The sequence below is a fragment of the Melospiza georgiana genome, chromosome 2, assembly GCF_028018845.1.
Source record: "Melospiza georgiana isolate bMelGeo1 chromosome 2, bMelGeo1.pri, whole genome shotgun sequence".
In the NCBI taxonomy this organism is placed as follows: Eukaryota; Metazoa; Chordata; class Aves; order Passeriformes; family Passerellidae; genus Melospiza; species Melospiza georgiana.
In genome coordinates, this window is record NC_080431.1 from 77,618,872 (window position 1) to 77,631,875 (window position 13,004).

The 13,004-nt window shown below is 44.4% G+C and overlaps 1 protein-coding gene across 1 annotated transcript in view; it reads left to right on the forward strand.

Annotated features, from left to right (window-relative positions):
* Window positions 1-13,004, forward strand: part of GDPD4 (glycerophosphodiester phosphodiesterase domain containing 4) — a 39,026-nt gene that overhangs the window by 10,981 nt on the left and 15,041 nt on the right. Inside the window, exons 2-5 of the mRNA XM_058018350.1 lie at window positions 4,358-4,566; window positions 5,152-5,255; window positions 6,020-6,113; window positions 11,705-11,764. Coding sequence (XP_057874333.1) covers window positions 4,384-4,566; window positions 5,152-5,255; window positions 6,020-6,113; window positions 11,705-11,764 — 441 coding nt within the window. The 5' untranslated portion in view covers window positions 4,358-4,383. The remainder of the gene's footprint in view (window positions 1-4,357; window positions 4,567-5,151; window positions 5,256-6,019; window positions 6,114-11,704; window positions 11,765-13,004) is intronic.

Below are 13,004 nucleotides of genomic sequence, written 5' to 3' on the forward strand. Positions count from 1 at the left end.
GGATGGGCAGGAATTGCAGACGATCTCTGAATTTTAAGAGAACTGTGCTTCAAATCTAGATGCAAGGACTGTGAAGCCTCTTGCTAAGTCCTGCCCAGGACCAAACTGTTTTTTTTGGCTTCTGCATCTGTCATTTGTTTCAGTGCTGTTTGCCCCTTAGGTGGTTGTTGGGCCCAGTTACTGCGATATCTTCTTTCTTGGGATCAGATGCTTGTGAATTCCAATGTATCAGCGTTTGATGTGGTCTGAGGTGCTGCAGATTCAGCCAGACCTTGGGAATTATAAAGTTTTTCTGGCTTCTAATTGCCTTGCCCCAGCTGTGGCAGCAGACTGGCAATTTACCTTGGATGAAACCATGAAGGATGAAACCATGGGACAGAGGGTCATGGAGAAGCTGGAAGGTGGCTGAGTGGTAAGGAGGGAGCTTGTGTTAAATGGAACACAATTACTTGAGAAGATGGAGATGAACCTGAGGGCAGAGACCAGGGAAAATATGCAGAAGTAAAAGGGGAGGAGTGACGCCTGTTTAGAAGGACACATATAAAGAGGACAATGGAGTGCCTGGAGATATGAATACATTTTAACTGAGAAGCACCCTTCTGACTGTCCTTGTGTCTGTCTTTGTTTTCCTCATTCTCATGTGGGACCTGGCACATTTAAGAGGGATTTCTGCTGGACGTGTCCTAGGAGTTGCCACTGACTGTTTGCTGATACCAGCAACAGCACAGTGTAAATGCATTGCAACACATGAATCTCGCAGAGCTGTAGAGGGAGATGGGCTCTTCTTAGGAGTCACTGCTTTAAGAGTGAAGCAGCCTCAAATTTGGTGAGTTGTCCTTGGTCTTCTCTCTCCCTGTCAATTCTTTCCTTTGCATCTCCATGCAAGCATCCCCTTTTGTCTAGTGCCTCACGCATGCCTTGTGCTTCACTCCTCAGCAGAGACCCAGCAGTCCCTGAAGCTGTGGGCAGAGCTGCTCAAAGGCTCCCATTTGCTAGGTGAGCCCTCTATGCCCAGAGGGAGCAGAAGCCTTGGATCAAACCATGATCTGGGAATTGACAGGATGGTTTCTGCTTTGGACAAGAGCTCACTGATACTTCTTCCTACGATCTAATCTCAACCTACCTCCTTTCAGTCTGAAGCCATTCCCTCCTGTCCTGTTGCTCCCTGCCCTTGTCAAAAGTGGAGATGTGCTAGAGAACATCTGTCCTCTCTACTTGACAAGATAAAATTTCAGTCCAAGATTATGGCCTTTGTAGAATTCTTTGGCCCTTTGCAGGCTTCAAAGGAGCGGCTGAGTCAGATCACTCTGTCTGTTGGAGGCTGGGAGAGGAGGTAAAAAGTCTCTGGGAAGAAAAATGGGAAAGGATAGAGACAGAGGGACAGATGGATGCCAGCAGAAGCTAGAGCTGAAAGCAGTTCACAAGTTGTGTTTTTTCAATCTCTTGGTACTGAAAGGTGTTATTGCCATAGTGATACTGCTTGGACAGGGGTCAGTGGGGATTCAGGGGATGCCAGAGAGAAAGGCATCTTTTTTTGCTCTCTTTTGGCCAGCCTGATGTTCTTGAGAGGACTGGAGGCTGGTGGAGGGGGTTGTGGGCAGCAGGCTGTGTTTGTCTCCCTCGTTCCCCAGGCTCTGGTGCAATGAGGTGTCCATTTTCCAAAAACACATGGGCTTGGAGAGGTGACTTGATTGGAAAAACTAAGGGAGGAGGTAATGAAATTGTTAATTATACTGGTGTCACAAGTACTCTGAGATGAAGCTCTAATATTGCCCAGAGAAGTTTTGCATACCACATCCCTGGATGCCACATCAAGGCCAGAGTGGATGGGACTCTGAGCAGCCTGGTCTACTGGAATGATCTTTAAGATTCCTCCCAATCCAAACAATTCTGTCACTGTGTGATGAAGCTGAAAACACCTTTCCCTTTCTGCTGGGGGTGAGTCCAGGGTGAATTATTTAAGCATTCAGAAGCTCAAGGCCAGCTGATGTTTGATACATGAGAGAAATTGGATGCTACAGGTATCAGGTAGCCTGTGCTATGGGTGAACAGGTGTAACCTGGACAGACTGTGGCTACTGTGTGCCAAAACCCATGGGAGTTGCCACAGAAATCCCAAATAGCAGGTGACTATCCACTCCATACAAGGATAGTCTCAGGAGGAGGAAACTACAAGGAAAGACTAGAAAGGCTGGGATCGTTGAGGCCAGAGAAGATTTAAGAGGAGACATCCATATGTGAGTAAACGGAGGAAGAGTTTAAGCTGTCACTGTATCTATGACAAACAAGGCATGAAGTAATGTCCTTAACTGTAATACAAGGGACAAGACATTGGGAAAATAATCTGCCAGCTTTTAATTATAAAGAGATTTAGGACTTGTTCAGCCTGTCTTGAGAGATGGTGGGATCTCCATCACTGACAATTTCATGAGGGGTAAGCTTACACCTAGGTTTAACACCTGGCATGCTGCTGTAGCCAGACAGATGATGTGGGCAAGGTTTCAGGATCTCCATAATCTGTTTTCCTGTCAAATCCTGTGTGCTCTTAGACAAATATTGATGTGTGAGCCTTGTACCCACACCTGAGAATGTGAGTAACAAATGTCATGGCCCCTTGACAGCAAAACTAATGGGTTTGGTCCAGTGTCCTGAATTCCTATTGCTGAAGGAGAAGGGCTGAGCAAGAATAGATGCTGTGCTTTGGTGATACAGGAACTCATATTTTGGGGATCCTTTTAGGAGGTAACAAATATTGCAGTCCCATGGCATGTGACAACCCTCTGGTAAGAGCTCTGAAGGCTCATCTGTTAAATATATATTCAAAAGCTGTGGCTGTTACTTGGGAATTGCTGGGTTTATGCCAGGTGTACTTTAGGCCAGCTGACGAAACCAGCCGGATCAGATGTCATGTGCACCACATCCCCCCAGCTGTGCTCTGGGAATTCTAGAGCAGGATCACCATCTTGCCACATGAGACTGACATCAATTTTTTACTAAGGGTGACTTGCTGGTGCCAGGATCTGGCACTGCTGAGCTTCTAGGGATGGCTTGACCCCACTACATCCAAGCATCCAGGTGTGTGGTTCCCTATGACTGTCCTGGATGGACAGACACATCTATCTCAGGAAGGCATTCAGGGTATGACATTCTTAGTGCTGCATAATTAGTATTGGTCCAAACTGAACCCCCTTTTTGTTTCTTTTCCATCCTCTTTCCTTGTACTCCAGCTGCCAATAGGCTGGGCATTTGGAAAGGGTACAAGAGGAGTGTCTTTTCTGTTTTAACTTGTGTCTGATGTCTCTGATTTATTTGTGCTTTCTGCAAACTGGTCAGTTATTTGGAGATGCCAGTCTGCAAGGGTTTATGCACTGATTTCTCCAAAGTCACATGGGGATCTGAGTTATTTCCAAACCCTTTATACGTCTGTTTCATCCATGTGTATAGTGCAGCAAACTGTTTGTTCTTCCTCTTAAATGATTGTTGTTAGGTATTCCAGGATTTCAACATGGTTGATGTGGACTCAAGGATGTGATGGCACTTCTAATGCAACAGAAAAACATCTCTGACTAACTCAGCTCCAAAGAAGAGCTGTATAATGGGGCTTCTTTACATGCCCACACAAAACTGTTTTCCTAAATCTTTCCTTGAAGTCCCAGTAGTGCCTTGCTGGGTGAGCCACTCTTCACCTAGCACTGGTCCCCGTGCTATTTGCTTCACTGCCACTACACTGGTTGCAATTTACCACCAAGTTCTTTGTTTTTAATTATGATTATGAATAGCTCTCCCACATGTACATCTTTGCAACTGGTCTTTCTACACTTGAAAATCTGTTCCAAGAAAAGTTGTTTCAGCCAGGAAATAACTATTTCTTAAGGGATCAGTCTCTGCAGTGCTGCAGTTTTGCCAGGATGAGAAAGCTGTTTACCTGGGGGTGTTTAGTGCCTTTTCTACATGAGCTAGTTAAACTGATAACATGTTTCAAACAAGTCACAGTGATGCTGAATAATTCCCATAGCTAATCCTAGATTCAGGTTCATATGACATAATTTGAAATGTGCTCAAGTTAATGAATTCATTTCCCAGAACCTCCTGTATAGGCAAAAGGAGGCAGAGGTAGACCATCAAAGGTGACTCAGAGCACCTAAGTAACAACCAGAGGCAGCACTGACTGCTAAGAGGATTTGCAGTGACCATCCTTCTCAGCTGGCCATCTCACTTTGGTGTATAAAATTAGGTGGGATGTCCTCAGCATCATTTCCTGCTGGTCTCAGCATCTGCTTGGGAAATCTTTCTCTCCTTTCTCAAATATGGAACGCTTACCCAGCAGTCTCCCCATAAAACTCATGTTGTTGTTTCAGGAGGAAGATGAGATAAAGGCACTCAGATGGAGACCCGTTCCACCAGCCAAAAGAGGATGAAGTTTGGCAAGCTGAAGGTGGTCCGTCGGCGCCTGCTGCAGCAGTACGAGCAGCAGCCCTTCGTCTCCTGCCTGGCTGGCTTCTACAGCTGCCGCTGGAAGCGCTACCAGCGCGAGAGGATCGAGCCCGGGAAATGCTGCTGCAACCTGGTAAGCCAGCTCAAAGTCTGCACACACTTGGGTTTCTGTACTGGGCAGGGAGGTCTAAGCAGACAAGGGGCTGATGGCGTGGAATCCCAGCCCAATGTCATTTGGAGTCTGCTGGGATCTGTTGGGCTGTTAGGTTTTGCTCTAAATGCTTGATGAATTGCTGCTCCTGTGGCAGGCTCTATTTGTCTGATAATAAACATGGAGTTTGCACCAACATCTCCTGGCCAATGAAACATCTCAAAGCCATAGAATCAAATGAAAGAAGTAACATTAAGGTTGGGTGGGCAGTAAGAATTGCAAAAAAGGTTGCTCTACAGTGCAATTTCCTCTCATGTGAGGCGGTTAAAATCCTGTTCATTTGGGAAGTAATGAGTTTTCCCTGAGAACAGGTAGTGCAGAGTATGCTTTTGAGGACATTTTCCTGGTTACAAGGGACAGGATGGGAATTCCCCTCCATATTTGCTTCAGTTAGAATTCCAACACCTAGCTACATATGTTAGGAGCAGCCTGAAAGTACCTGCCATTTGCTTTGATTGCTCTGGCTGCCCATAGCTCTGACTGCTTGTCCTTCCTCTCCCTCTCCAGCGGGAATGCATGTTTTTCCCATTGCTCGTTGCAGCTTTCTGCTTTTCTCTGGTCTTTCTGTACACGTGGGGTGAAGGTAAAAATGACTACAACAGCTTTGACTGGTAAGTAACACCTTTTCCTCCTCTCCCACCCCTTCAGCTGGTCACTAGGATGACTGGGAAGGGATGAGCACCCTCTGCAGCAGCTGTGGTGCAACAGGGTGCTTTAGTAATGAAGCAAAGATTTGACACCTTAAACTCTTGCTTACAGCATCCAAACTGAATGTCCAGTGACTCTGGAGGTGCTGAGACTTGGTCTTTGCTTAGGTACAATTTTTAGGTGTAAGTGTGAATTTAGGAGAAAGGGGAGAATCATCGTCACAAAAATTGTGAATGGAAGGACTAAATAACTCTTTCCTTCTCTGAGTCTTTCTTTTCCTCCTTCCCTTTCCTCCCCCATTCCATGTGAAGAAATATAGTGGCTGGAATCAGAGGCATTGCACCAGCCATCTCGCTGAAAGAGAATTCTATGTTCTCAAATTCAAAAGTAAGAAATAATCATCAGGGATTTATGCACATCTTTTCTTTCTGTACTACGTAGGCAACAGTTATGCAAATCTGGTCCCTAAAATGAAATTAAAGCTGCTCAAATATTATGGGAAGGAAAGGTATAATAACGTGTTTTAGTCTGATGGTTAATGCAATCAGGGATTTTGGGAAGGAGACTCTTAATCACTTTTTCATGTTACAGCGTAGGCTATTCCTTCTCCCTTCTTTGTTTTATTGCTTAGAAAATTTCAGAATTTCAAGGAAGAGGGCTGTTGGTCCTCTCTACTCCAGGTGCTAACAAAAAACATTCTTACAGTATTTTATTGGTTTATTTTTAGGTATAACTATGGGAACATGGGCTACTGGTTTCTCTGGTCTCTTGTTATCCTGATTGTGGCTGCAATCTTGTTCGCGTATGTCTCACTGTTACTGGTAAGTAATGCTCCTTGTGAGCTGGCCTTGATTTGTAGTCCTGAAAGGTGAACACAGGGGTGGCTTTAATGTGTCAGACCAAAGCTCAAGCTAGTCCTCCATATGATCCTTGGACAGTGAAAGTCAGGAGATGATCTGGAGCACAATGAGTGTTTACAGCTCCCCGTAGCTACCTGCATAGGACCAGTTTCAGCTCAGAAGTCTCTGAGCCTGATGTCGTTTCTGTGATTTATTTCAATGGTATCCCTTTGATAAATGTATACAATTCTTCCTTGGACCCAAGGAAAGCTGACCCAGCAGTGTCTGGATTTAGATTTAGGGAAAACGAAAAATTGTTGTTTTGGCAGCAGGGAAATATGAGCTCTGAGTCATGTAGCGGTGGTGATACATCAGCACAGTTGAGTTATTCTTCTAATCCTGGATAAAAAGGTCTACTAGAGGAAGGAGAACAGAACTTTTTCACTTGACTGACTCTGCTTTGCTGGAGGATTTTCTTCAGGTAGAGGCTATAGATGTGGTCAGAAAACACTGCTGAAATTTATGCTGAAAGAGGTTCCTGAAATCTTCACTTTTCCAAATTCTGTGAAATTTTCTGATATGATGTCTGCTTTAGTTAGGGAAACATACCAATCCCAAAATTTTCCTAAAATTTCTACTTAATCATCCTTTTTCTACGTTCTTTCCTTCATAAGAAAGCTCTCAAATAAAGACAGATTTGTACCTGTTCTTCCACCTTCTTCATCCAGAGCTATAGGCCAAGAATTCACTTTGACTCCAGGCACTGGAGTTCACATCTGGAGTACCATGCCTGCTCTGACTTTCATTTGGAAATGCCAGGTGCTGAGGGTGAGGTTATGGCTTTGTCTCACCTCTGTGACCAAGACAACCAGCTTTTATCATCCATTCCTGCTGTTCTCACTCATTCCCTGATGTGTCATCATACACTCAGTCTGTAAATTGCTCATGACAGGGAACTTCTTTTGGCTTTGTCCATGCAGTACCTAACACAATTGGTTTCTGGGGTCCTTTTTTCCTGATGAAGTACAAATTAATAGAACTTTTATTCTAGTGCTAGCAATAAAAACCCCAAAGTGATAAATAGGACAGGTGCTTTTTCATGCCCACAGCGATCAAGAGCATTGAAAGAGATGTGGATTGACTGAGCTCTGAAAGGGACTAACAACAATAATTAATTACAAGGATTTGGTAACACCATGATGGCTCATGGACTATCATTCAGCAGAGCCCCCTGGTGTCCCCAGGGGCCATGGAGTGGTGTGGGTAGTTTGGTGGTTACAGTACTACTTGGGGCAACTCTGAGCTTTGCCAGAGATGCTCATGTGACATGGATACATCTGAGATGGTGCCTCAGCAGGCTGTGGATCTGGAGTCAGCCTCAGGATCAGACTAACTCACCATAGTCCATGCTAGAAACTGGCTTTACAGGATTTCCTGGGCTTAAGGAGCCTGAAGACCCCTGGGGCTGATGTGACAGCTTGGTCATGCTCTGTCTGGATCCAAATGTCAGCCAGTGTCCAAGCAGTGCACTTTCTTTGAGCATTTTTCCGTTTTTGTCACCATGAATATGATGACTACAAGCTGTCAGAGCAGGTGATGGGCAAAGTAAACCAGAAAGGAAGATGAAGAATATGAGGTGAAATTGGAGTCCTACAGGGTTTAGTTCAGTCCTGGTCTTACTTTTTATTATGTAGCTACGTCATCCTCTTCCTCTCAAGCCTCTCAGTTCTGTCTAACGAGGCTAACAACATTTGCCTTCCTCAGAAGGGTGAGCATGGATAAACCTGATAGAATGCAAGTAGACTGGATGGTATCTGACAGCAGGAGAAACTTCAGAGGTTCCTCTGCTCTGGGAACAGCCCTTCAGGGAAGGTCCATTTCCTTCTTGTGTTTATGAAGCTGTGAGGTGACCCAACCAAAGCTGTTGGGTATTTCTGAGGGCACTTGTCCTGCTTGACAGCATCACCATGCCACCATGTCCTCTGTAGCAAGACTGCTGCATGCATCCATGCTGGGCAGTGGGTGCTGGGGGCATGAGGCTGCTACTTAAATGTTATTAGGTCATGAGGGAAAGGGGGGCAAGGAAAGTTACCACTGCCACCACTTACACTCCTGCCGTCTGAAAACCCGAAGGATATTGTAGCAGCCGTGGCTGGGCAAAGCTCATCCTAGCAGGGCTCTTTCAGAGGAGGACTCTGCCAGGAATCCCTCCCTCCACCAATGTTTGCAGAGCTTCCCTTTCATTGAGGGCTTTGATGGACCACCCAGCAAAACACTGGGAGCCTCACAGGCTGGTAAGAGTAACTCAGCCCTTCCACACCTAAATAAGTCATTCAGTGTGGGAACTATACGATAGGTGGGTTGTTCTAAAACGTTTCAAACAACTGATGGCCAAATAGGTTTCTGCCATGATGAATTACATCCCAGGTTTTGGTTGAACAGTGTTGGATAGTGAGTACCTAGGTGATGTTTTCTGGTGGTGTTTTGCATGAACAGCCCACCACATCAGAACACTGAACACCCTGATGCCCTTGCTGGAGCAGAAAGATTTAACATCAACCCTTAGATGGTTTTGCTTGTGAACACCATACCCTCTTTCTTATTGATGGCACCCAGCTGGAACCTGTGAGCCTGCTTCCACGACCCTATTGTGACCCACTGGAGCATACAGACTTCTGCCCACCTGCCTCAAGTGGCTGAAGAAAATGCTGCACAAGAAAGGACTAACTGTCTAGACAAAGATGCTCTCCATCCACATGCATCATTGTCATTTGCTCACACAATCGATTTTAATTAATTCAATTGTTCAACCACTCAAGACAATTTTCTCATCCCCATTAGGGCTAAAAGGTTAAGCTGAGGGGTCTAATTACAGAACTGTTTATGCTCAGTGAAGAAGAAAAATCTTTTCTTGTTTAGTCTTTCAAACCCCAATAGATAACATTTGCCTCTCTGCAGTTCAGCCATGCTTTTTTCTAAGGGCTGTGAGGAGGTGACTCGTGACTGTACAAAGTAAAGAGGTTCAGATGTGTTGTGGTCTCTTCATTCATAGATGGAGAGGACCTAAAATAGTACATTGACACTGAAATATAAAATGTGACCTCAAAACTCCATCCCTAAGAGACTGGGGTACCAGACAAGTTCTGAGTTTTTTGCCATAAAGTGAATGAATAGAAGGACCTGAATCCAGCTGCTGTGAACATCTAAGTGAGCAGATGTTTCATGTGAGCCAAGTGTCTAAGTGCCTGCTTGCATGTCGTTGTAGTGTAGGTTCAGAGCCTGCCCACACCTCACCAGAAGTGTAGAGATGATTGCAGATGATTGCTGAAGTGGAGTAGATTTAAGCATCTGCTGTCCACGTTTTGCAGAAAAACCTTGTGGTCAATGCAGCCACTCAGAAAGAGGGAGACAGAAATGAAATTCTCATTGCAGTGAATCCATTTCTCTTGCCACTAGGAAGCATCCCTTAATCACCACTTTGCAGGTAGGTGGTGGAGGGTAGACACTTCCACACCTCATTTTATTAAAGAAGAGAACAATGCAAAAGTTTGAGGCTGTAAGATTCTGGGAGATGATGGGATTGGCAAGAGGGACCTTGACTCTAACCTTGGCAGTATTAGTCAGAAACCCACTGATCACCTAAGCCCTCTTCTCTACTTATATTAGATAATCCCAGAAAGTGTGTGGAAGCAATTTGGAGTAGACAGACCAGTGAGAAGATACAAGGGAGTATTGCAGAACTGTATCAGTGGAGATTTAGGTTAAAAATTAGGGGAAGATTTTTCACCCAGAGGATTGTTGGGCATGTGAACAGGCTCCCCAGGAAAGTAGTCATGGCTGAGTGCCCTGAGTTCAAGAAGTATTTGAACTATGCTCTCAGGAACATGAGTACCAGACCCATGTTAGTACCTGACTCATGTTAGTTCACGAGTTGATTCAAGAATCGTGGTGTGATTCTTGGTGTGATTTTGTGCAGGGCCAGAAGATGGACTTTGATGATCCTTGTGTGTCCCTTCCGGCTCAGAAAGTTCTGAAAATGTTTGGTTTTACTGTACTCAAGGACCAGGTCTTTGTGTAACATCACTTGCAGCAAAGGAGCAAGTGATGTTTGGTCTTTTTGCTCTCATTTTTCACCCTGAAATAGATTTCAGTGGGGCTGATTTAAGATCTTTAGCTGTATTTCAGTTTTCTCTCAACTGCTCCCAGATTACTCACCATGTACTGGCTGCATTTATTCCATTACAGGAAACCAACATGTCAAGAAGCACTTATTTCACTGCTGAGTTTATCATAGAATCATAAAATGATTTGTGTTGGAAGGGACCTTCCAAGGTTATCTAATTCCCGCCCCACTGTCATGGACAGGAATGTCTACCACTAGACCATGTTGCTCAAAGCCCCATCCAACCTGGCTTTGTATCTTGCTTCAAATCAGCATGATCCTGGAATGAAAGTGTGTTTGTAAATGGATAGGAAACAACTTGCAGTTGAGTTTCAGGAGAGAAGACCCCCTTCCCCCAAATCTGTTTATCTTGTTTTCCTACAATCCCACTATCCTACAGTCTGGAGGGACTTGCATCATAAGTGATCCTCCTCAGTGGAGCACTGATGTCTACTAACAGACACTTTTCTCTAAGCCCTGATACCTGGTGATACTGGTCCCAAAATGATCCTTTTCAGTGGTTGGGAAGTTTCCCCAGGGAAGTTTCCTGAGCATAGACCTGTGCGTTTTCACAGCAGCAAAGTGAAAGTTTGCTGCTGAAGGTGTTTTTTGGAGTAAAGTTAATCTCCAAACTCACTGGTTACTTAGGTATGGAGCTATGTGAAGAAGCTCTGCATGAGAACTGTGGACTGACTTGCCTCATTCTTGGCTTGTTGGTGTTCAAGGCATCTTGCGTTGTCCTCTGTCCTGGCTGGGGTTTGCAGCTTGCTTCACAAGAACCCTCTCCAAGGGCTCCAACTTGCCATCAGGTGGAAGAGACATGCCAACCACCGAAAACTGGAGTCATTTGATCCCCAAGACACTTTCCTCTGAGACAGGTCTGAGATGTGCCTGTCTCTTACATTCCCTGTGGTAAATGTGGAAGAATTGCCTTTTTTTTTTGTCTGCTCTGTACTTTTGTGCTGCTCTGGGGCATTTTTTATTCCCTGACTTCTTTCCCGTGGTCTATATTCCTCCAATCTCAATAAATGCATAGAAAATAGTGAAGGTTAGTACTGTATTGATTTATACAATAATAATTGACCCTGGCCATCATCCCTCTTTTAGAGTCTGTCCTCACAAAAAGTCATTGTAAGCAAGTACCCCAAAGTGCCCAATTATCTGTTACCTGGGAAAATGTCTTTGATCCTGAAGGGCAGTCTTGATATGTGCTTGATATGTGCATTTCAGAAGCATTTTTACGGTAGCACTAAACTTTTCTCTCCATACACCAATCCTGCACACACTGACATTGTGCAGGAGGACCTCGTGTAAAGTAACTTCCCAATGTGAAAATAATTCCAGAAGTGCCTCACGGGCACAGGGCACCACCTCCCACAAGGATGCGTACAATCTCTTCTTGATTTCCCAGGTCCTCGCGATGTGTTTGCTTGCAGAAGGTCAGCGGCTGTACCTGCACTGGAGTCACAAGGTGGGGAGAGTCAGGGCTTTCTGGTAACTGTAATCTATGCTTTTAATTGAGTCTGTGGTGTTTCTTTACATGACAAACCTCTTGGACTATGGGAGAGGAGGAAGAGAGGGAAGAGGTTAATCTTACGAGATTGAGATACCCATGAAATTGATATCTCCACCTGAGCTGGTTGCTCAAACTCCTTTTGCAGTCAGTGAAGGGAAATGAATCCTCTGAGGATGCAATTCATCCAGCTGGTCATAGGCCTCTAAATTAAGATGAGATGAATCACACTCAAAAAACCTTTTTTTCCCCCACTGACTCTAAAAGGTGCCTGCAGTGACTCATTCAGGTGAAGATGTCTATATTTGACTCATTTACGTATGGTAACATGAAGTCAAAAGCAAAGTTTTCTTGAGAAGCACTGCATGATTTTCTGGATCAGACCCCAGTGAAACAGTGAAAAAAGTGTCTGCTCTCTCCACAGGAGAGAAAGGTGGCTTTTCCAAGGCATGTTGGTGCTTAATGTCTTTTGGTCTTTGGATGGTTCCCTGGGAATGTTAAAGACCAGGCTGGATGGCGCCCTGAGAAATCTGATCTAGGGTCCATGGCAGGAGGGCTGGAACTAGATGATCTTTAAAGTCTCTTCCAAATCAAACTTTCCTGTAATTCTTAATTCTATTCTAGGGTTTGGGAAATGCCTTTGGGAGTTTTGAAGACACAGGAACAAATAATCAGGGACTTGTTGCTGTAAAATTATGGGTTAGAATAATCTTCTTTAAGTAATTTTTGAGGCTATGTGAGGCGTTTAAAAATGCTTCTCTGTCCATGCAGTTGAGGGTAGGATGCAATGTGATTGCAAAGGCTGCAGGAGGAAGAAATAACTGAACATGTGGATGCTTGATCCTGTGCTTCTTCATTTAAGTAATGGAAACTGTGTGATCTTTACTATTTGAAAATGGATTCCAGAAGAACCAGCAAGTTGTAGAACAGTTTGTAAAAAACCAACCAAACAAAAATATTTTAAAAAGAATAATAATAAAAACCAGGATTTCTTGGGTGCAAAGGGATTAGGGATAGATTATTAAATTATTGATACATAGAAGATGCCCTGAAGACTGGTTAGGGCCTTGGTGCAATTACCTTTAGTTGTCAGCAGAAAGATGATATACCAAGAAAGGTCTGCCATTACCACAGTGCTGGTACCAAACTGAATAAGAAGCTGAAGAATTGACTAAAACACTGCCTCACCTTTTTGGTT